At 38.6% G+C, this 22,508-nt stretch overlaps 1 protein-coding gene across 2 annotated transcripts in view; it reads right to left on the bottom strand.

The window, feature by feature from the left end:
- IntS3 (integrator complex subunit 3) overlaps positions 1-22,508 on the bottom strand; it is a 1,056,838-nt gene that overhangs the window by 547,157 nt on the left and 487,173 nt on the right. For both annotated transcript variants that reach the window (XM_090368499.1, XM_090368500.1), the window contains one exon: positions 12,914-13,005. In XM_090368499.1, coding sequence (XP_090224625.1) covers positions 12,914-13,005 — 92 coding nt within the window. The remainder of the gene's footprint in view (positions 1-12,913; positions 13,006-22,508) is intronic.

Here is a 22,508-nt window from a genome sequence, read left to right as displayed (position 1 = left end):
CTGACTGGCAGAAAAGGTTATGGTCAGTGTTATGCAGTCAGGATGGCATGCCTCCGATTTTCATCTTCTGACATATCGCTTCCCATCTGAGCCATGCAAGTTGCTTTTCAATTCGTCAGAAAAAATGGTGTCCCATTGCTCTTTTGTCCATGAATCATGCGTTTTTAGCCCAAGCAAGTCGCTTCTTCCTTACTTGTTGGGTCAACGAAGACTTCTTCTTGGGCCTATAGGCATGCAGACGACATTCCAAAAGCCGCCTTTGGATAGTTTGTACACTTGTTTCAACACCAGAAGCCATTTCAAAGTCCAGTTTTAGATCAGAAGCACTAGCATGGCGATTACGAAGGCATAGCAGTTTCAAATATCGATCTTGGGAAGGCGTAATCACTGTCTTATAGCCTGATCCATGTCATGCTTCTCTTTACATCACCGGTTTTACGCTTTAATTTCAGCGCCTGGGATACTGTTGGCAGCCTATTTTATCAGTGACGGCACATGTAGAAAGCCCTTCCTGGGACAGAGCAACAGGTACACCTTTTTTTTTCTTGGTGTCAACGGAACACATGGAGCCATGCTTGCACCTCCACAAAACAGGATACTAAGGAGCATGTACCCTTCCAATACCGTATTTATAGAAACAGCTGATGCAATACCTTGCAATTACTGTCTGATGCAATAAAAGCATTACCTGACACAATACCTTTGCATTGTGGCAAACAAAATGACTGTAATCAAATAATACCTTATATATTTCACTACAAATTTTACTCTTTGAAAGGTGATGCAGTTTTTTTGTCTGCCACTGTATTTGGCAGAATACAAACGGAGAGAAGAATGAAGGTAATGCCAAGAACATTCTGAACAGAACTTTTTTTTTTTTTTTTTTTTTGTAGTTGTTGGCGCATCGGCATCTGTGGCCATAATGCACCTTCCAAGGTTTTTGCATTACTCTGATCCAAGCCCGAGGCGGGATTCGAACCCGCGACCTTTGGGTTGCTAGGCAGGTACTTTACCCTCAGGGCTAGCCCAGTCGGCGAACAGCAACTACTTCCAGGGAGGTGCAAAGCTGGATAGGTGTAGATGCTATGTTTCTATAAACTAAAATTGCTACTCCTCCTCCTCTTGCTGGAGAGTCAAGACATCTATCATGTCTGTATAGTATGCAGGAAGAGTCACACTGATCTATATATGAAAGAATGTTTTGCTTTTTCACGTGCACACTTTTTGCTTTCCCCAAGGCGGGGCTAACTGCTATTCCGACATACTACAGAAAAGTGATTGACAGGGTCTTTCTCAAGGTGGGGCTGACTGCTATTGCATCATACTACAACAAAGTGATTGACAGATCTGTCTCAAAGATTCTATTACAAATTCTTAATTTTTTACAGTCTTTAAATTTTTCTATACATAAAAGAATATTTATAGTGCTTTTAATTTTTAGAATTCTACATGTCTAAATGCAACAATTCAATTTTTTCAAAAGTTTCTTCAGCTGTTAGCAATGTGGTTAATGGCAGTAATAGAAAAGAAAAGATCTTGAGTATGAAGCAGCAATTAAAAATCCTGATATCGAAGAAAACAAAGTGATTATTGAAAAATATGAAAATATTAAGTTAAAGGCTTCACAATTAAGAAAGGAAAGATATGAAAAATGAAAGAATACTTTTATATCACAAGGTTACATGGAAGAAATGTTTGGTTTGTGAACACGTCACAGTTGACAGAGCTGGATCGAAAGCATATATTCCACGGATTCATATGTATTCAAACAAAGGGGAATATAACTTCATCACAGTTTCCAGTGAAATTGGCTTTTAGTATGACAATAAACAAAAGTTAAGATCAAATCTCATCTAAGGTTGGTGTTGACTTAACATTAGCAGAAGGCAGCTAAAAATCTATTTGAATTAACGGAAACCAAATCAAAAATACTGAAGAATGGGGTGTGGGGTTCCTCCCACTCAAAAATATTAAAATATAAAAAACGTATAATTCAGGTTCATGTGACAAAAGGCAGAAGGGAGTGAAGAAACTTGCTGACTTTTGTAATAAATCTTTTAATTCATTTAAGTTGCTTCTCAGCCCTCTACTATTCCAGGGAATAAATTTCTGCATAATTTGGCATTCGATTTGAAGACTGATATGACTGCTATCTGATTTCAATGTCCATATGTTCAATATCAATGTTCCTTTGTCAATGCCTGTAACTTGGAGGCATTCTATCAGTAGAATTTTATCAGTAGCTTGGTATCAGTATAATCAGTTGTACTCCTTGCTTTTGTTGATATTATCAGTGTCTCACTATCCATGAGAAAGAACTTGCCCATTGAGAAATTGATTTAGGAGGCATTGTACTATTATTCTGTGAAAATTCTTTAGTTTTCGACTGAATTGGCATACAATTTGTAAACACTCAGCCAACTGGGGAATTGTGGTGCACACAATTCCCCACAACACTGCATTCAGAGTGGGAACAGTCTTTTGAGCCACCTAGGGGACAGACAAGTCATATGCTGACATGCTGTTTGGGATGTCCACGCATTTCATATTTGAAACACCTAAGTGGATTTGGAATGTATGGATAGTTTTTACAAGTAAGATAGCCACCTTTAAATGATGCAGGGAGATTTGTGGTGCTGAAAATGAGAATAATGTTTCTTGTGGAGATGTGAACACTAACTTGTTTGGTCATTATTCTTTTAGCACCAATGATACATTGTGCTTTAAGTTCTTCAGTAATTTCTTCTTTGGGAAATGGGTAAACCTCTAAAAGTCGTTTGCTTCAAGAGCTGTTTGTTATTTGGTTTTTAGGAGCATTAGCAACTAAGGCCATATTGCTCCAGGATATGCGGTGGTCATTCCTTGACCTTTCCGCATCCTCCCTATTTGGTGGTGACGGGCTCGAACCCCGGTCTAATCAAGAAGCGTGTGCTACGCACTGCTGCTCCTTCCCACCTGGCTACGGAGGCGCCGCTTCAAGAGCTGTCTAGAATGAGATGAGAAATTTCAACATGGAAATTTTCTCTGTAGAGTTGTTCGACACCATTTTAGGAACACCTGCTTGGCCACTATGCTCTTCTGAATAAGAAATTGATATGAGCTGATAAAAGGTTTTGTTGATAATGAATGTATGATAAGAAATGCAGCAAAGTCTGGTGAAAACTTGTCTTTCTTGGTTGAGATGTCTCACATTGAAGGCCTGATCTTATTAAGCTCAGTAATCAGTAAGATTAAGGGGGACCATGTTTTCTCATTTTTTGCCCTGAGTATTGGATTTATACTCAGATTACCAGCCCTGCCATGTGGAGGCAGAAGCAATACCACTAGGAACCAAGGAGTAAGAGGCTAGTGTGTTGACGAAATCAGTTTTATGTACAAGAAAAAAGGTGTCTTTCCATTCTTAAAAGAAAGCTTAATTCTTTATTTGAAAGAAGCCAAAAATAAATTAACTCTGTAAATTAAAAGACTTGTATTCTCTTTAAACCAGCATGATCATCTGCTTGTCATCTCTCCTATTTTTAATCAAATCAGAACTGTTTTGCCAGAACTGGCAAAACAGATCATAAGCATCACTTTTATATTACAGTATTTGTTTCATTTTGGTGTAGACACAGTTTAATTTCCAAATTAAATTGTGAAATAACCTTTCGCAAACAGTTTTAGAGATATTTTACCCTTATTTATAGTTATACCTCATGAGCATATAAAGAGTTCAGTAAATCTGGTATGGTTAAACAAATTGAGCTAATATTTATTGATCAATACCCATAGGTTTTATTTGGAGTGTTAGTGACATAGAGATGATGAAGCTGTTACCTATCATTATTATTATAATGGGACAATAGTGAATGTTAAACTACTGTAAAGTGTAGAAAATTTGTTTAAGATGCAGTAACAGCAAACTTAAGTGTCCTTACGATGCCCAGCTTATAACTGAAGGGGATACTACAATTGTAAGCTAAACATTATTAAAACATATGTTAAGACTTGTGGTAAATATGCTTAATGGACCATAGGGAAAACATGAAGAAATTAGGCACAAACTCAGTGTTCTGATGAGCATCAATCAGAGTTTAAGGGGTAGGGTAAATGCCCTCGAAGAAATTAATATGAAGGGCCCATCTAGCTCTCAGCTGCCCAACTCAACGTCAGAGCTCACTCCCGTGGATCAGGCAACACAGAGGCAATCTCCAAGGCAGAATGTGCTGGTCTCAAAGGAACTAGTTATTGTCGGTGACTCTATTGTCAGGGAGATTGGGAATATATTATGCAAAAAGGATAGGTGGAACAGGACCAGGGTATGTCTGCCAGGAGCAAAAGTTGATGACATTTTAGGGCGGATATCTTTTAAGGGCACAAAAGGCGATATTGTTATACACGTTGGCACTAATGACATTAAGAGTAAGAGAGCTGCAATTCTGTCTAGACATGATACGAGGGAGTATATGATGAGAGAGCTTTGTCAATCAATTCGGCCCTGGAGAGAGATTGTGCAAGGCTCACAGGGTAGAATTTTTTTCAGCATGGTCTGTGCTTGCTAACAGGAGAGACTGTTTCTACAGGGATGGGATAGACTTAAACAGAAAGAGTGCAAGAATATTTGCTGATGCTGTCGAGGCAGTGTCAGGTGGGTCGGAAAACTGATAGATTGAGGGGATACACAGACTAAAAGATTGACGGTAGCCGCAGGCAGAAGCAAAAGTGATTCTTGCACTGCTTCTATTGTAATGAGAAGCAGCCTTGAGAGCAAGTTGCTGAGGACTTCAAGAGCTGGAGTCATCATGGAACAAGTAAATACATGGGCTGTGTTAGGATAACTAAGAGTTTGTTGTTTGGTTTTTAGGAGCAATAGCAACTAAGGCCATATTGCTCCGGGATACGCGGTGGTCATTCCCTGACCTTTCCGCATCCTCCGTATTTGGTGGTGACGAGCTCGAACCTCGGTCTAAGAGTAAGAACAAGTGCATGTATACTTGCATGTACACTAATGCTAGAAGTATAGTAAATAAAACTGATGAACTTGAAGTGCTGATCAAGACATCAAAGGCAGATATTGTTAGGATATAATAGACATGGTGTCACAAAGATATAAGAAGTGCAGAAATAGAATTTGGAGAGTACAATATGTACAGAAAGGACAGACGGTAGGAAGGGAGGAAAGGTTATGCTGTTAGTTAAGAAACACATAAAATCTAAGGAAATACATCCAGTTGACACGGGTGGACAGTGCAATGCTGAGTCTGTTTGGTGTGATATAAACACTGGGAAAGGGAAAATGAGAGTAGGAGTACATTACTGGCCTAATGACTCTGATGAGTACAATGAACAGTTGTGCAGAGAAATAGAATGGGCCAGTAAATCAGAATGTCTTGTAAGGGGGGATTTAAACTTTCCAGATGTTCACTGGTCACTCGCATGCTAGCAAGACTTTTGTGGATTTATTGGAGGATTGTTTTCTACAGCAACATGTTCGAGAAGCAACCAAAGGGAGTAATACCCTTGATCTGATTATCAGCAGTGATTAGTCATGCATTAAAAATTTGCAGATAAAGGAACCACTAGATGACAGTAATCACAGTGTACTAATGTGGGATTTACTTAATGATGTAACTATGATCAAGAGTAAAGGGAAGGGAAGGATTTTTGTTTTGGTATAGGTGACTATAGTGCTCTCAGACAGTTTTTAAATTCTATACAGTGGGATCAATTGATGATGTAACCAATGGTGAATCCTAAATGGGATGCCTTCAGGGACTTAATCTTGGAGGCTACTAGGCTTTTTATACCGACTAAGAAATACTGTTTGGGGTTCAGGCCTAAATGGATGTCAGATGAATTAATGAGGCTTGTGGCAGAAAAGAAAATGCATGGGTTGGATATAAATTATCAACTGACACAGAAGCCTACTGCAGATATAAGCTACTCTGTAATCAAGTCACAAAGGAGGTTAGGCAGGCGAAGGCAGATTACGAGAAATCTTTGGCAAAGGACGCAAAGAAAAAAGAGTTCTTTACTTATGAAAACTCTAGAAGGAAGGGGATCAATCAGATTGGTGCACTTAGCATAGATGGTTCGACTATTGATGATCCTGCTCAAGGAGCTGATAAACTGAATGAGTATTCTCCATCTACATTCACATATGAGAAGTTATTCAAGGAGGGGAATGCCAGATGTTAATCAAACTCTAACAGGGAGCAAAGTGATTTTGTGATAACTGAGAGCAAAGTGGAGGAGAAATTGTTGAAGGTAAATATAAAAAAAGGCACTTGGGGCAGATGGAATCTATCCAGTTATAATGAAGGAGGCAGCAAGGGAAATAAGGAAACCCTTAACCATAATTATGAGAGCTTCCCTAGACTCAGGGGAGGTACCCATGGACCGGAGATGTGCAAATGTATCCCCATCTCACAAAGAGGGTTCAAAGGGTGACAGAAATAATTATAGATGTGTTAGTTTAACTTCTGTTCCGGCAAAAATAATGGAGTCACTGGTTAAAGAGGTGATACAGGTTCACCTAGACAAGATAGCAGCAATATTTCAGACACAGCATGGGTTTGTTAAGGGGAAGTCTTGTCTGACCAATTTGATTGGATACTACGATGTGGTCACAAAGGAACTGGATGCTAAAAATAATTTTGATTATCATATACTTGGATTTCAGGAAAGCTTTTGATACTGTTGCACATGGACGCCCTGCTGTACAAATTGGAGCAGTATGGCATTAAGGGCAAGTTACTGGAATGGATAAAGGGATGGTTGAGTGGAAGACGCTGATCAGATGGAGATCATTTTTTTTTATGAAATTCACATTTTATATAGTTTAGGTCAAGGTAAATTCACATGCTTATTTGATATGTTAAAAAAAAAAAAAAAAAGGAATGGAGTGATTACTTTTTGTCCCTCTCTCATTCTTCCCTCTGTGCCCATGTGAAACATGAGCAGGGGAAAGGGGACAAAATTCATTCCTGCGTGAATGAATTTTGCATCGAATCTCCTGGGGAAGAAGATTTGATGAGCTTCGTGGCTTATGCAATCTCCTTTATCTATTAACAAGAAAGCAAACTTGTGCATTATGTACTTTGGATATTTAGAGATAATTTTGCTGCTTGTGTATGGTTAGGGGAAAAGTGACATCTTCTGCAATACTTATATCAGGGAGAAGAAATTTTTTGGTTCTCTTAATGAGGAAAGAAAAATTGCTTTTGGTATTAGTATTAATTAGTAGGGGAAAATCAGGACAGAAAGGAAGCTTGTACAGCATCAGTAACAAAAACCAATATTTGACCTGTCCATCTGTTTTAACATTTGTCTAGTTATTTGAATTTATTCAAACTACTTCCACAACACCAGATGGAAGTTTGTTCCAACCATCAACCCATAGGCTGAAGATAAATTTCAGCATATCTACTGTGCAACCACCATTCCTCAATTTGAATTTATGCATCCTTATGTGCATAGGCTGAGCAAGAGAAAGGATTCTGTTGGCACTGAGCTTATTCAATCCATTCATAACCTTAAACATTGCAACCAGATCTCCTCACAGGTATCTAGTCTTCAGATGCTGCAATCTGCAGAAATGAAGCATTTCCTGGTAAGAGCACACTTTTCTTTGTTTCCCTTTCTAATCTTGTTGCTCTTCTCTCCAATTGCTCCAACAGATTCACTTTGTCTATAAACGAGGCTTGCCAACCAGTATGCAGTATACAGATGTGGCCTAACCACTGCCTTATGTAGTGGAATAATTACCTCATTATCCCTACTGGTAAAATTCCTATATATCATTGACAAAACCGCACAAGCTGTCTAGCAGCTAGCTTCAGAGAACTTCATATCTGACTGTACAATTGCCTCCCAGATCTTTTTATTTCCCAACAACCTGAGTGTGGCCCTACCAGTATGTTACATCTTACTCAACTTAAAATTAGATTGCTACTTCTCAGCTCATCTGCCTAATTTTTCTAGATCTGGTTGTAGTAGCATACTCTGATTACTGTAATTAATCACCATGCCAACCTTTGTTATCATCTGCAAACTCTGATGTTATGTCTGACATGCCTTCAGTAATGTCATTACTACACACTGAAAACAACATAGCACAGAACCCGTAAGGGCCTCCATTAACAGGACATATCCAAGAAGAGCAGCACCCATTCATAACATCTGTCTATCTTCCACCACTCAATCAATCCTTTATCTTTGCCCTTAATGCAAATTGCTCCAATTTGTACAGCAGTCTTTTACAAGTGTATAATATCAAAATTTCTTTTTTGCATCCAGTTCCTTTGTTATTGTGGTATAGCATATAGTCAGATTGGTCAGGCAAGACTGCAGTATAACTGCATTCGTGTCCAGATGATTGTACATTAATTTTTAATCAGTGACACTCTTACTTTTGTTAGCAGCAGTCAATCTAACAGGTCTCTAATTACTCATGTTACTCTTTGATCTACTTTGTGAATTTGGGATACAGTTTTTTTTTTTTTTTTTATGTAAACCGCAAACACGAGAGGTGTTAGAACCTATAGTACTTAGAACTGTGCTTGGGTTGAGAAGACGAAAGAAGATATTTGTTGCCATTGGACTTGAACTTCTGTAGACTGTAATTTTCAGGAAATACGTATGAAGGAAGGTTGTTCCAGAAAAAGGCAGTTGAATGAATAAACGAGGAAGATGAAAAGTTGGTTCTGTGAGTTTGGAGTTGGACAGTAAATGGATGTTGGCTGGTGGCGGCACGTGTTCGAACTGTTTTGAAAGAGAAAGAGCGGGAATTATAAAAGCCAATTCAGAAGAACAGTGCCCATGTAAGTATCTGTAGTAGAGGCATGCAGCAGAAACAGAACGTCTATGAGACAGCGAGTGGAGAGACTCTGTTAGAGATGAGTCATTAATTAACCTAACTGCCCTCTTCTGAATGGAATCTAGAAGCCTGAGAGAGGTTTTGGGGGCACCACCCCAGATGTGGGAACAATATTCCATGGCGGGACGGATTTGTGATTTATACACAGTGAGCAGCTGTTTCAAAGAAAAGTAACGCCGAGAGTGAAAACCAAATTTTTTAGATGCAGAAGAGGCAATATTTGTAATGTGCTTGTGCCAAGAGAGATTAGAAGTCAGGGTAATCCCCAAAAGAGATATATCATTTTGCCTAGAGATCGGGGAGTCACTAAAGATAAGCATAGGAGCAGAAGAATCCTTTTTGTGAGATATAAGACAAGACTGAGTTTCAGAAGAGTTGAAATCAAGTAAGTTGTCTTTGCCCCACTGGAGAATTACCTAAAGATCGGCATTTAAGGAACTGGTAGCAGATTTTCAAGAAGTTGAAGCTGATTGAGTAGGACAAGGTTTCTCAAAATGGAAAGTGGAATGCAATGTGCTATCATCGGCAAAACTATGGATAGGATTTCCAGTCAATGGAAGAAGGTCATTAATATACAAGAGTAAAAGTGTGGGGGAAAGAACTGAACCTTGAGGGACACCGGCATTAGTGGAGAAGTTAGAAGACAGAGAGCCATCTACCATCACCCTCAGTGAGAAAACTGGATAACCAATTACTAAAAACAGTTGGCAAACCATAAGCTGGAAGCTTGTTTAGACCTTTATGCCAAACACAATCGAAAGCCTTTGAGATGTCAAGAGCAACTACTCGTGTTTCACCGAACCTTTCCATTGAATTAGTCCATAAATGGGTAACATAAGCCAGAATATCACCAGTGGATCGACAATGATGGAATCTATACTGGCGATCGTTGATTAGACGGAAGGTTTCTAGGTAGTTTAAAATTTGGTGGTTAATTGATTTCTCCATTACTTTAGAAAGAGTAGAAGTAATTGCAATGGGACGATAATTGGATGGGAAGGATTTGTCCCTCTTTTTACGAACTGGCTAGATATGAACAAATTTCCAAGCAGAAGGAAAAACACCTTTGCAATAAGAAAGTGAAAAAAGGCGGCAAAGAATAGGAGTAAGTTCAGGAGCACAGGTTTTGAGAACAAGTGGAGAAATACCATCGGGACCTGGATCTTTCTTAGCATCAAGATTCGTTAAAATCGTTCTGACATCCTTTTGACGGAAGACCACAGGACGCATTGAATGGAGCGTGTTGGGAATGGTGGGAGGTGTTTTTCCAAGATCGTTAATGCATGAGTTGGAAGAAAAATAGGATGCTAGCAGGTCAGCGTTATGCTTGGCTGAAGTGACAACACAACCATCTGGTTCAGACAGAGGTGGGAGCAGAGATGGGCAAAAGTTGCGACCAATAGCTTGGCAAGAGACCAGAATGCTCGGCTACCGTTAGGGCAAGAAGCAAGTTTTCTACTCTTAGCCTGTTCAAACTCTAGTTTGGACTGGTTAATAACTACTTTACAATTGTTGCGAGCTTTGGTGTAGGCAGAAAATGAAACTGAAGAATTAGAAACAAGCCAATTACGATATGCAACATTCTTCTCTTGAACAGCCTTAGCACATTTATTGGAAAACCAATGTTTAGATAAAGGTCGCGATTTTCAAGTGGAGTGTGGGATAAAGGATTCCATTCCTGCAAGAATAATTTCACTGACACGATCTGAGCAAACATTGACATCAGAACTTTTGAAACAGTAATCCGACCAAGGAAAAGAAGAAAAGATCTTGCAGGTCATCCCATTTTGCATTCTTGTAATGCCAAACAACACGAGGTTGGGAATAGCCATGAGATAAAGGTTCCATTTGAGAAGAGACAATCACCAAGTTGTGATCTGAAGTGCCTAAAGGACCTCTCACTTCGACCGTGTACTTAGAAGGGTTGTTTGTGAGAGAAAGATCAAGGGTATTGGCTGTATGATTAGGACTGTCTGGTATTCTTTAAGGTAAATGAACAATCAGTGCAAGGTCATTAGTAATTGCAAAAGCCTCAGCATCTCGACCTGCTGGGTCTGTGTGACTAGAAAACGGAAGCCAGCTGGAGTTGTGAACATTAAAATCACAAAGGAAAATTACCTCACTGTTAGGAAAGTTGGACTGGAGAAAGTCAAGTTGGTTTTTATTTTTTAGGAGCATTAGCAACTAAGGCCATATTGCTCCATAAAGTCAAGTTGCAAAGAGAGGAAGTCAAAGAGCTCCAAGTGATTAGTGGAGCTGGGACAATGGTAGAGACAACAGATGAATTTGACACAATGAGGTAGAGAGATTTTAAGCCAGAGAAGATCAAAAGGAGGAGATTCCAAATTGCCAAGTCTCTGACAGGGAATATCAGAACGGACATATGCACAAGTACCACCTTTGAGGCAAAAGGAATCATACAGCAAATAATTTGGGCATCTGAGATGAGCAGTAGTTGAATCAACCGATAACTGAGATTCTGTTAGAAAAAGTGCATGGGGTTTGGCAGACTGCAAGTGGAAATAGACATCATTGAGATTAGAATTGAGACCACGTATATTTGTGAAATGAATTAGGAAGTGCTTGGGAGGTTTAGATCTTTTCGCAGATAAGCTTGCTCTATTAGTTTGACAATTCATAGTGTATTCAATAGTAAGAAAAAGTGGGTGGGACATGCTGTATGAAGTAATGAAATTTTTGATATGGCGTACATGTGTTAAGAATAATACAGATCCTTGACATAACGTGCCCTCGACAATGCTCCCTGCATACACACTACTCGGACTCCCTCCAGTCACTATCTAGCAGAGTAGAGGTAGCAAGATTATACACTAGCTGATCCGGGAGGCTGCTAGAGAGTTACCAATAGGTTCAGTCCAGTGTACTAACTAGTGGCCGGCCTGAAAACATCGTTTTAGAGCTGTACCCTCGAAATGTAAGGAATACTGGATCTCGCCACGATGTTCATCATAACCTCAAAAGTCATCAATCATACTGCATGATGGGGAAGGGTTGACCGGAACTTAGCTCTGGAGACTAAACATGGGTTCCACCACTTCAAGCCTCCAATAAGCAAAGTGGTGGTATTGCACCGGTTGATGAGAGTCATCTACCACCTAGTACTGCCTGGTAACATAGAGGGGCGACGTTCCTCCATGTGGTATGGGCGCCACACCTCGACCCCTGCTTACGTTGGTTCACACCTGGATGGTCACCCACCATGTACTTATGCATGGAGATTATACCCAGGATTACTACCAGTCCCACCATCATGAAGGTGCAAGCAGAGGATTTGGCTGTCACAGACCGTCCGTACTTTGCCGAAATTGGGTCCACTTGACTTGAGTATCACCCGAAAATCAGTTCCATCAGCGTTTTAGACTCACAGGTAGCAAGTACAGCTTGTCTGGCATATCTGTGACAACCTCAAGTTGCATGTCTCATTCCATAGGACCCTTCCTGAATCCAAAGGTGCTCTCATTAATTATGTCTAATGGTTTGCTGACCTCTTATGCTGCCTCCCTTAATATAATTTGATAGAACCCATCCATCCCAGTTGGTTTATTTACATTTAGCTATAATAATTTCTCTTTTACATTCCATCCTAAAATCATTCAGTTCTCTGTTAGAATTTAAAGCGAGAGGTGTGTGTGTGTGTGTGTGTGTGTGTGTGTGTGTGTGTGTGTGTGTGTGTGTGTGTGTGTGTGTGTGTGTGTGTGCACCTGTATAAAGTGGGAAATGAGCAATCTACATGGCATGCTGACAGAGACATATAAAGTATTACAGAGTTGTGTATACCAACTACCTCAAACAGATATATTTTTTTCCCTCTCTTCCAGGTAACACAAACAAATGAAACACTGCAAAATCTTGGTTTACCAGTGAATGATAACAAAGAAAGGTGTTTGTGAACTGGAATAGCTTAAACCAATAACTTAAAATTATAAAAAAAAATGACTTTAAAACAAATTAAAACTTCATGGCAACATAATACTAAATAATGTACAAATAATGGATATTCTACATTTGAAATTTATCTAATTTTGCATTACTTACGGCAAGACTCTTTTTTCAAGAATGTGCCTTAGTGACGTAAAAACGCCTTGCTTAACTTGACTGGCAAGAGATACACAAAAATTTGGCATTATCTAAAGGATGAAAAAAATTCAAATTAAAAGGGACATAAATCTAACATTTCTCCAAGAATACTTAAAAAAACTTCCAACACAAACGATAATGGTTTTTACTGTGTTTTGCTGTATAATGAAAAAGTAGTGCATATGTAAACATGTTTTTTCTTTCATTATAGTATTCATCTATATATTGCAGCCCAATGTAGATTCTTCATAGATTAAACTATCTTCAATAATAGATTTCGGCACTAATTGTATTGGCGCTTCCGTAGCCAGGAGCAGCAGTGCGTAGCACACACTTGTTGATTAGACCGGGGTTCGAGCCCGTGACCCCCAAATACGGAGGATGAGGAAAGGTCAGTGGATGACCACTGCATATCCCTGGAGTAATATGGCCTTAGTTACTAATGCTCCTAAAAACCAAATAACAAACAAACGTATTTTTTCTATAAATAAATAAATATTTAAAAAATTCCATACTTTTTACATGTTATTTCAAAACAATATTAATTACGCTGGAAGCAAAAAAAAATAAAATAAATAAAGCCATAAAATATAAACATAAAACCAACAGTCACTCCGATTTTACAGTGCAGAAAAAGGATAGGAGCATAAAATTTTAAAAATTATGCATGCTCAAACAAAAAAATCTTAGTCATAAAATATAAATATGAATCTATTACGCACTTGCATTTTCGATAAAATTGTTAAGCACAAACTTTCAAAATTGTGCATGTGCCATATTTCTTCTTTAACATGTATACACAGTATACATGTTAAAGTTATATACATGTGCACATGTATACACATTATATTAATGATTAGAATCTAACTGACTATATCAAAAGATGTAGTAGTTTTATTTAAAAACTTGGAAAACTCACTAATTATTCACAACTTATGCATTAGCATTAGTAGAGGCATATGATGCAAGAAAGCAAGCTTATTCAGCATCAGCCAAAAAAAAAAAAAAAAAACACACCACTCCCATTTCACCCCTCCGTTCGCTCGAAATACCTGTCCAGTTGAGTCTTAAATTTGTTTAGGCTATCAACTTCAACAACAAGTGATGGAAGTCGGTTCCACCAACCAACCAACCACCCGCTGGCCAAAGGCAAATTTCCGCACATCTATCCGACATCCATCCTTCCTCAATTTGAATTTATGCCCTCTAATGCTCATGCCTTCATCTATGCCTTCATGAAAATAATTACAAAATTTGTATTGCACTAAAAAAATGTCGCATTCTAGAGTTTTCCCATCACTTATTTTAAGCATATTCGATGAAAGCCCTAAAATATTCCTTCCAAGGCTGAGACTATGCTTTATTTAAAATGCACAACTAGAACAGTATGGCGAGCACTATTTTTTTTTTCAATCCACAGGGCTTTATCTGTTGTTACTTCTAGGAAACCACCAACTAAACTAACAATATCACTTCTATGAAATTAATCAACTAGAATGGCAATTATATGATACACTGAAAAATCAGAGTGTTCCTCATGCAGTTCTGTATATCTGAGAAAACTTAAAGCTATAAAAGAGAATTGTGCTGCATATTTTTGGTTCTTTCATGCAATTATTCAGTGAAAAGCATACAATAGTGCTTTAATAACAGTTTAAGTAAAACCGGGTTAATATTTAAGAAACTAGTCACCTGACTGGTCCTGTGCAACACACCCTGTTAACAGAACTGAAAAGTGAATAATTATCATGTTAACAATTAATTACTAACAGACTAACTAATAATATAGAGAAGTAGGATTGCTTTCACTTGACTGCATATACCTCATAATGTAATATTCATTCCACATTTTGTAATGTTTTGTAATCTGAGCACATGAAATGCATATAATAAATTAAATAAATATTAGTACATTTATTGTACACAATGCTTTCACAATGCTACAATGATTATAATAAGAAAATTGTATTAATTCATGAGTAATGTATTTAGTAAACTGATAACAAAATATGACTTTCTCGAACCACAACTTTTATGCACAAATCAAGAACATTTTGAATCTGCACATATGCCATACCATCCATTCATCCTTCCAATCACTGGACAGCAATGAACATAATATCCAGTGCTTTAACTACAACATATAGTATATTAATAGCTTACATTTCATGTATGAAAAATAAATAAACAATAATACTAAATACTGAATTTCTATTTGTTAAAATTTACTGAAATCCCATCCACAGGAAGTTACTAATTACGTGTGGATGGACAGACATGGTGAAAATAATCAGTGATTATGCATACAATTAAATTAAATGATTCAATTAAAATGCCTTAATCTCTCTCACAAATTTATAGGTTTAGGGTATTTGTTGTCTGGACATTTTAATTTGATGGTCCAATTTGGACCATCAAATTAAAATGAATTAGTCCAATAAACTGGACTAAGTATTACTATTTGAATTTATAATTTCTAAATTTAAATTTTGCATAATCAACTGTTTTTTTTTTTCCCTCAATGAGAAAGTTATTTCCCATTTTTGGATTAGTCTAAAAACATAATTGGTGTATTTCAAATGAAGATAAATGGATTTTATTTGAAAGATAACAGAAACGAATAAAGAAAAGCAACAGTTGCATGTTATGCCCACTTTTCAATAGGCATTTAGATGTGACTTGTACAGACCTAAATGCTTATAGGTCTGTACAAGACCTAATTGCACTTATAGCTATAAGTGCAATTATGTGTCACATGTAATAGCAGTGGTAATAGAAGCAATGAAAGAAAGTGAATGCAGCATCAGTCAAAAAAAAAAAAAAAACACCCCATTCACATATAAGAGGTTTGTCCAGTTCCTCCTTCAATTTATTTTAGCTATCAAATTCCAAAACGACAGATGGAAGTTTCTTCCACCAATCAACTACCCACTGGCTAAAGGCAAATTTCTGCACGTCTATTCTACAACTGTCTTTCCTCAATTTGAATTCATGCCCCCTCGGGTATATAATCTGACCAAGGGGAAGAAAACCTATCAGAATTGAGCTGCTCAACTGATTCAAGGCCTTATACACCTCAATCAGATCACATCGCAGATCCATAGTTTCCAGATGCTGCAATTTGCAGAAATAAGCCTTTTTTGGAAAGAGGACTCTCTGTTCCCCTTACCAATCTTGTAGCCCTTCTCTGTACTAGCTCCACATCCATCCTAAAATGAATCCTCCAGACCTGTACGCAGTACTCAGGCATAGCTGGACCATTGCCTTATACAAAGGGATAATCACCTTTTCCCTACCATAAAAATTCCCGTTTATCATTGACAACACCCCATAACCTGCTCTGGCAACCTGTCTGCACTGTCAGAAAATTTCATATCTGACTGCACAATTACTCCCAGGTATGTTTCTGTCTACCACCCTAAGTGTAATACCATACAGTTGGTACGTATCTCTGGTGTTACTGTTACCCATATGTAGTACTTGGCATTTGTCAATGTTAAACTTCAGTTGCCACTTCTCAGCCCAACTTTTCTAGATCCTGTTGCAGTAGCACACTGCCATTACTGAGCAACCCTGCCAAAGTTAGTATCATCTGCAAACTTGGATATTAAGCCTGATACACCTTTATCAATATCATTGATAAGTATACAAAACAACAATGGGCCCGAACATTTGGGGACTCACTAATAGCATAACTCAATGAAGAGCAGTGTCCATTGATTACCACTCTCTGTCTTCTCCCATGCAACTGTCCTTTTATCCATTGTTGCAGTTTGCCCTTAATGCCATACTGCTCCACTTTGTAAAGTAATATTCCATGTGCAATAGTATTAAAAGCTTTCCTAAAAATCCAAGTATATGATATCACAATTATTTTTTCCTCCATTTCCTTTTTAACCATATCGTATATTCCAATAAAATTTGTCAGTAAAGACTTTCCGTGAACAAACCCATGCTGTGTCAGAATTATTACTGCAGTCTTGTCTAGATGATCCTGCAATGCTTCATTAACCAGTGAAAATTTGTCAGTAAAGACTTTCCACGAACAAACCCATGCTGTGTCTGAATTATTACTGCAGTCTTGTCTAGATGATCCTGCAATGCTTCCTTAACCAGTGATTCCATTATTTTCCCTGGAACATTACTTTACCCGGAAAAGAAGTTAAACTAACAGGTCTGTAATTACAATGTCACCCTTTGATCCCTCATTGTAAACTGGGGATACATTTACACATTGCCAGTCAGTGAGGCCATCCTGAGTCCAAGGACATTCTCATAATTATGGCTAAGGGTTTGCTTACTTCCTTTGCCATCTCCTTTAATATAACTGGATAGATCCCATCCACCCCAAGTGCCTTTCTTGTGTTTGACTTCAACAGATCCTCCTCCACTTTGCTCTCAGTTATTAGGAAATCATTAAGCTCCCTGTTAGAGTTTGATAAGCTTCTGTCCTCCACTTCTGTGCAGAATTCCTAAGGTGTGAATACAGATGCAAAATACTCATATAGTTTGTCAGTTCTCTGAGCAGAATCATCAACAGTTGTACCATAGATATCAAGTCAACAAATCTGATTCCTGCCACTGCTTCTAGAGTTTATATAAGAAAAGGAGACCTTGATGTTTTTCTTAGCATCCTTTGCAAAAGATTTCTCATAATCTCTCTTCACTTGCCTAACCTCCTTTGTGTCTTTATTATGGACTAGCTTATATCTACCATACAGTTCTGTGTCACCTGATAATTTATATGCATCCCATGCATTTTTCTTCTCTGCCACAGGGTCTCTTTAGTTCACCTGACATCCATTTGGGCCTAAAACTAGAGCAGTATTTCTTAGTTGGAATAAAAAGCCTAGTAGCTTCCAAAATTACCTCCTTGTATGCTTCCCATTTAGAATTTGCTGTTGGTAACATCATTAGATGGTCCCATTGCATAGAATCTCTGAGACCACTGTAATCACTTTTATGAAAGCAAAAACCCTTCCCTTTACCCCGATGGTAATTACATCTTTAAGTAAATCCCACATCAGTACACTGTGATCAGTTCCTTCTAGTGGTTCCTTTATATGTAAATTCTTAATGCATGAATAATCACTGCTGATAATCAGATTAAAAACCCATTGGCTGACAACTGGTGAGCATGGGCTTGGCACACCCAGGGTCCTGAGCTGGATATCATCATTCTTCTCTTTCATGGTGATTCCCTTCTACTTCTGACTCTCTCTCTCGCTCGGGGTAACTCGGAAATTTTTTTGGCTGGTGCAGCATAAGCCTCAGGCTTCCTTGCACTATATGGTAATAATAATAATAATAATAATAATAATAAATAATAATAAGAATGTTACTCCCTCTTTTTGCCTCTCTAACATGCTGCTGTAGAACACAATCATCCAATAAATCCACAAAAGCCTTGCTAGTGTGCGAATTATAAAAACACAAGTTGCAGTCTATATGCGGGAAGTTAAAATCTCCCATTATAAGACACTCTGATTTACACAATGAATAATTGTTCATTGTTCTCATCACAGTCATTTGGCATATAATAAACTCTTACCCTCATTTTTGCTTTCACAGTGTTTATGTCAAACCAAACTGATTCAACATGGCACTGTCCATCTCTGTCAACTGGATGCACTTCCTTAGATTTTGTGTTTCTTAACTAACAGCATAACTCTACCTCCCTTCCTATCCTGTCTATCCTCCTCAAATTCCAATTCTACATCTCTTATAGCTGAGTGACACCACGTCTCTGGTATTCCAACAATATCTGCTTTGGAGGTCTTAACCAGCACTTCAAAATCATCAAATTTATTTACTATAATCTTAGCATTGGTGTACATGCAAGTATACACTTACCTGTTCTTACTCTTAGGGGAGCAGTATGTCATTAAGGGCAAGTTGCTACAATGGATAAAAGGATGGTTGCATGGAAGAAGACAGAGAGTGGTAATCAATGGACTTCATGGACTTATGCTATTAGTGGAGTCCTCAAGTGTTCAGGTTGGGCCCATTGTTGTTTTGTATATTTATGTATATACTCTTAGTTACTCCAACACAGCCCACGTGTTTGCTTGTTTCATTACTCACAGCAGTTCCTGAAATCCCCAGCAACTTGCTTTCTGGGCTGCTGCACATTCCAATAGAAATGCAAGAATCACTTCCACCTCTGTCTGTGGCTACTGCTAATCTATTAATCTGTGAAACCCCCAAAGCTAGCAGTTTTCCGATCCACCTAACATCGCCTCGATAGCATCAACATATATTTTTCAACCTTTTCTATTTAAGTGTATCACACCCCTGTAGAAACAATTGCTCCTGTTAACAAGTGCGGACCAGGCTGAAAAAAATTCTAGCAGTTGAGCCTTGCACAATCATTCCAGGGCCAAATTGTCAATTAATTGCCAATATTGCAATTAATCAGTAAAATCTATTAATCTTGTTGAACTTCATTGTCAATTAAATTGTACTTTTAACTATAAATATAATGACTTAGGTTACGTAACATAAATAATTAGTAAAAATAAATAATTAATACTTAACTTGATACGGAAGTAATATAAAGGGATTTCGTAGATAACACTCGATATTGAAACATAAATATAGCATTATAACTGTGTTGGGATACAAGTTTAAGGTTTTAATTTTGTACCGAAATTGAAATTTTTATTGAAATTAAATCGAAATCATGACTCAGACCAGAGCAGCAAAGCAAAAGGCTCAAGCTAATGGGAGTGTTGTGACTCAGGGGAGAACTGAGGGGGGCAGTTGCCCTCTGAATCACAGCCTTTTAAAATGCACTACTTGCTCGATGTTTGTGGGGCATAATACTGCCATGGGGGATGTCTTTGTGTGTGTGTGCGCGATGCAAGGAGTGTAAGGAAATCAGGCGACAACTCCGCGTTGTTATGGGCCTATATGAGACCTTGAAGGACAGGGTGGATGCCCTCGAAGGATTAAACGTGAGGGGGCCCATCAAGCTCTCAGCTGCCCACACCAATGCCAGAGCTTGCACTTGGTCATCACGCAACACAGCGGCAGCCCCCAAGGCAGAATGCGCTGGTCCCAAAAGAACTAGTAGTTGTTGCAGACTCTATTGTCAGGGAAACATGCTTTGTAAAAAGGATTGGTGGAACAGGACCAGAGTATGTCTGCCAGGGGCAAAGATTGATGACGTTGTAGAGCGGATATCATCTTTTAAGGGCACAAAAGGTGATATTGTTGTACACATTGGCACTAATGATATTAAGAGCAGGAGACCGGTGGAATTACTTAACAAGTACAGGTCACTGTTGAAAAAAAGCCGTGAATTAGGGTTGAATTTGAAAGTGTCTGCAATTCTGCCCAGACACGATAGGAGGGAGTATATGATAAGAGCCCTGTAGATCAATTCGGCCCTGGAAAGATTATGCAAGGCACAAGGGGTAGAATTTTTTTCAGCCTGGTCTGTACTTGTTAACAGGAGAGACTGCTTCAACAGGTATGGGATACACTTAAATAGAAAGGGTGCAGGAATGTTTGCTGATGCTATCGAGGCAGTGTTAGGTGGGTCGGAAAACTGCTAGATTGGGGGGATACAAGGACTAATAGATTAACAGTAGCCACTGGCAGAGTTAAAAGCGATTCTTGTACTGCTTCTATTGGAATGAGCAGCAGCCTGGAAAACAAGATGCAGGGTATTTAAGAGACTGCTGGGAGTCATTGCGGTACAAGTAAACACATGGGTTGTGTTAAGGTAGCTAAGAATAGGAACAGGTGCATGCATACTTATGGGTACACCAATGCTAGGAGTTTAGTAAATAAATTTGATGAATTTGAGGTATTGCTCAAAACATCAAAGGCAGATATTGTTGGGATTTCAGAGACGTGGTGTCACACAGATATAAAGAATGCAGAACTGGAATTTGGAGAGTACAATGTCTACAGAAAGGGTAGACAGGATAGGAAGGGAGGAGGGGTTATGCTATTAGTTAAGAAATACATAAAATCCAAGGAAGTGAAGCCAGTCGACATCGCTCGACAGTGCAGTGTCGAGTCAGTTTGGTGTGACATAAGCATTGGGAGATCAAAATTGAGAGTAGGAGTGTGCTATAGGCCTAATGACTCTGATGAATATAATAAGAAACTACACAGGGAAATAGGGTGGGCCAGTAAATCAGAGTCTTACAATGGGGGATTTTAATTTCCCAGATATTGACTGGAAATTGGGGGCTGGTTACTCACACACTAGCAAGGCTTTTGTGGATTTATTGGATGATTGTTTTCTACATCAGCATGTTCGGGAGGCAAATAGAGGGAGTAATACTCTTGATTTGATTATCAGTAGTGATTCTTCATGCATTAAGAATCTGCAGATAAATGAACCACTAGGTGGCAGTGATCACAGTGTGCCGAAGTGGGATTTACTTTTTTTTTTTTTTTTTTTTTTTGATTTGGTAGTTGTTGGCGCATCGGCTTCTGTGGCCATATTGCACCTCCCAAGGTTTTTGCAGTACTTTGATCCAAGCCCAAGACGGGAATCGAACCCGCGACCTTTGGGTTGCCGGGCAGGTACTTTACCCACTCGGCTAGCCCGGTCGGCAGGGATTTACTCAAAGAGGTAACTACCATTAGGGGTAAAGGGAAGGTGACTACGATGGACTGAGACAGTATTTAAATTCTATACAGTGGGACCAATTGATGATGTTACCAACAGCAAATTCAAAATGGCAAGCATTCAAAGAAATCTTGGAAGCTACTAGGCTTAAAATACCAACTAAGAAATATTGTTCAAGGTTTAGGCCTATATGGATGTCAGATGAACTGATGAGGCATATTGGCAGAGAAGAAAAATGCATGGGATACATACAAATTAACACGTGACACAGAAGCCTATGAGAGATACAAGTTGATCTGTAACCAAGTTAGAAAGGAGGTTAGGCAGGCAAAGGCAGATTATGAGAAATCTTTGGCAAGGGATTCAAAGAAAAACAGCAAAGAGTTCTTTACTTCTGTAAACTCTAGAAGGAAGGGGATGAATCAGATTGGTCCACTTGATATCGATGAGTCAACTGTTGATGATCCTGCTCAGGTAGCTAACAAACTAAATGAATATTTTGCATTGACATTCACACATGAGGAGTTATTCAGCGAGGGGAATGCCAGAGGTGTATTCACCTCTGGCAGTAAGCTAGAGAATCTTGTAATAACTGAGAGTAAAGTGGAGGAGAAATTGTTGAAGATAAACACAAGAAAGGCACCTGGGGTGGATGGGGTCTATCCAATTATATTAAAGGAGGCAGCAAAGGAAGTAAACAAACCATTAGCTATAATTATGAGAGCTTCCTTGGACTCAGGGGAGGTACCCATGGACTGTAGATGTGCAAATGTGACCCCAATTCACAAAGGAGGATCAAAGGCTGACACAAGTAATTATAGACCTGTGAGTTTAACTTCTGTTTCAGGAAAATTAATGGAGACACTGGTTAAAGAAGCACTACAGGTTCATCTAGACAAGACTTCAGTTATAGCTCGGACACAGCATGGTTTTGTTAAGGGGAAGTCTTGCCTGACCAATTCG

The sequence above is a fragment of the Mastigoproctus giganteus genome, chromosome 2 (assembly GCF_048544385.1).
Source record: "Mastigoproctus giganteus isolate SK-2022 chromosome 2, ASM4854438v1, whole genome shotgun sequence".
In the NCBI taxonomy this organism is placed as follows: domain Eukaryota; kingdom Metazoa; phylum Arthropoda; class Arachnida; order Uropygi; family Thelyphonidae; genus Mastigoproctus; species Mastigoproctus giganteus.
The sequence above is the reverse complement of the archived record's forward strand: the minus strand, read 5'-3'. Positions and strand labels throughout refer to the sequence as shown.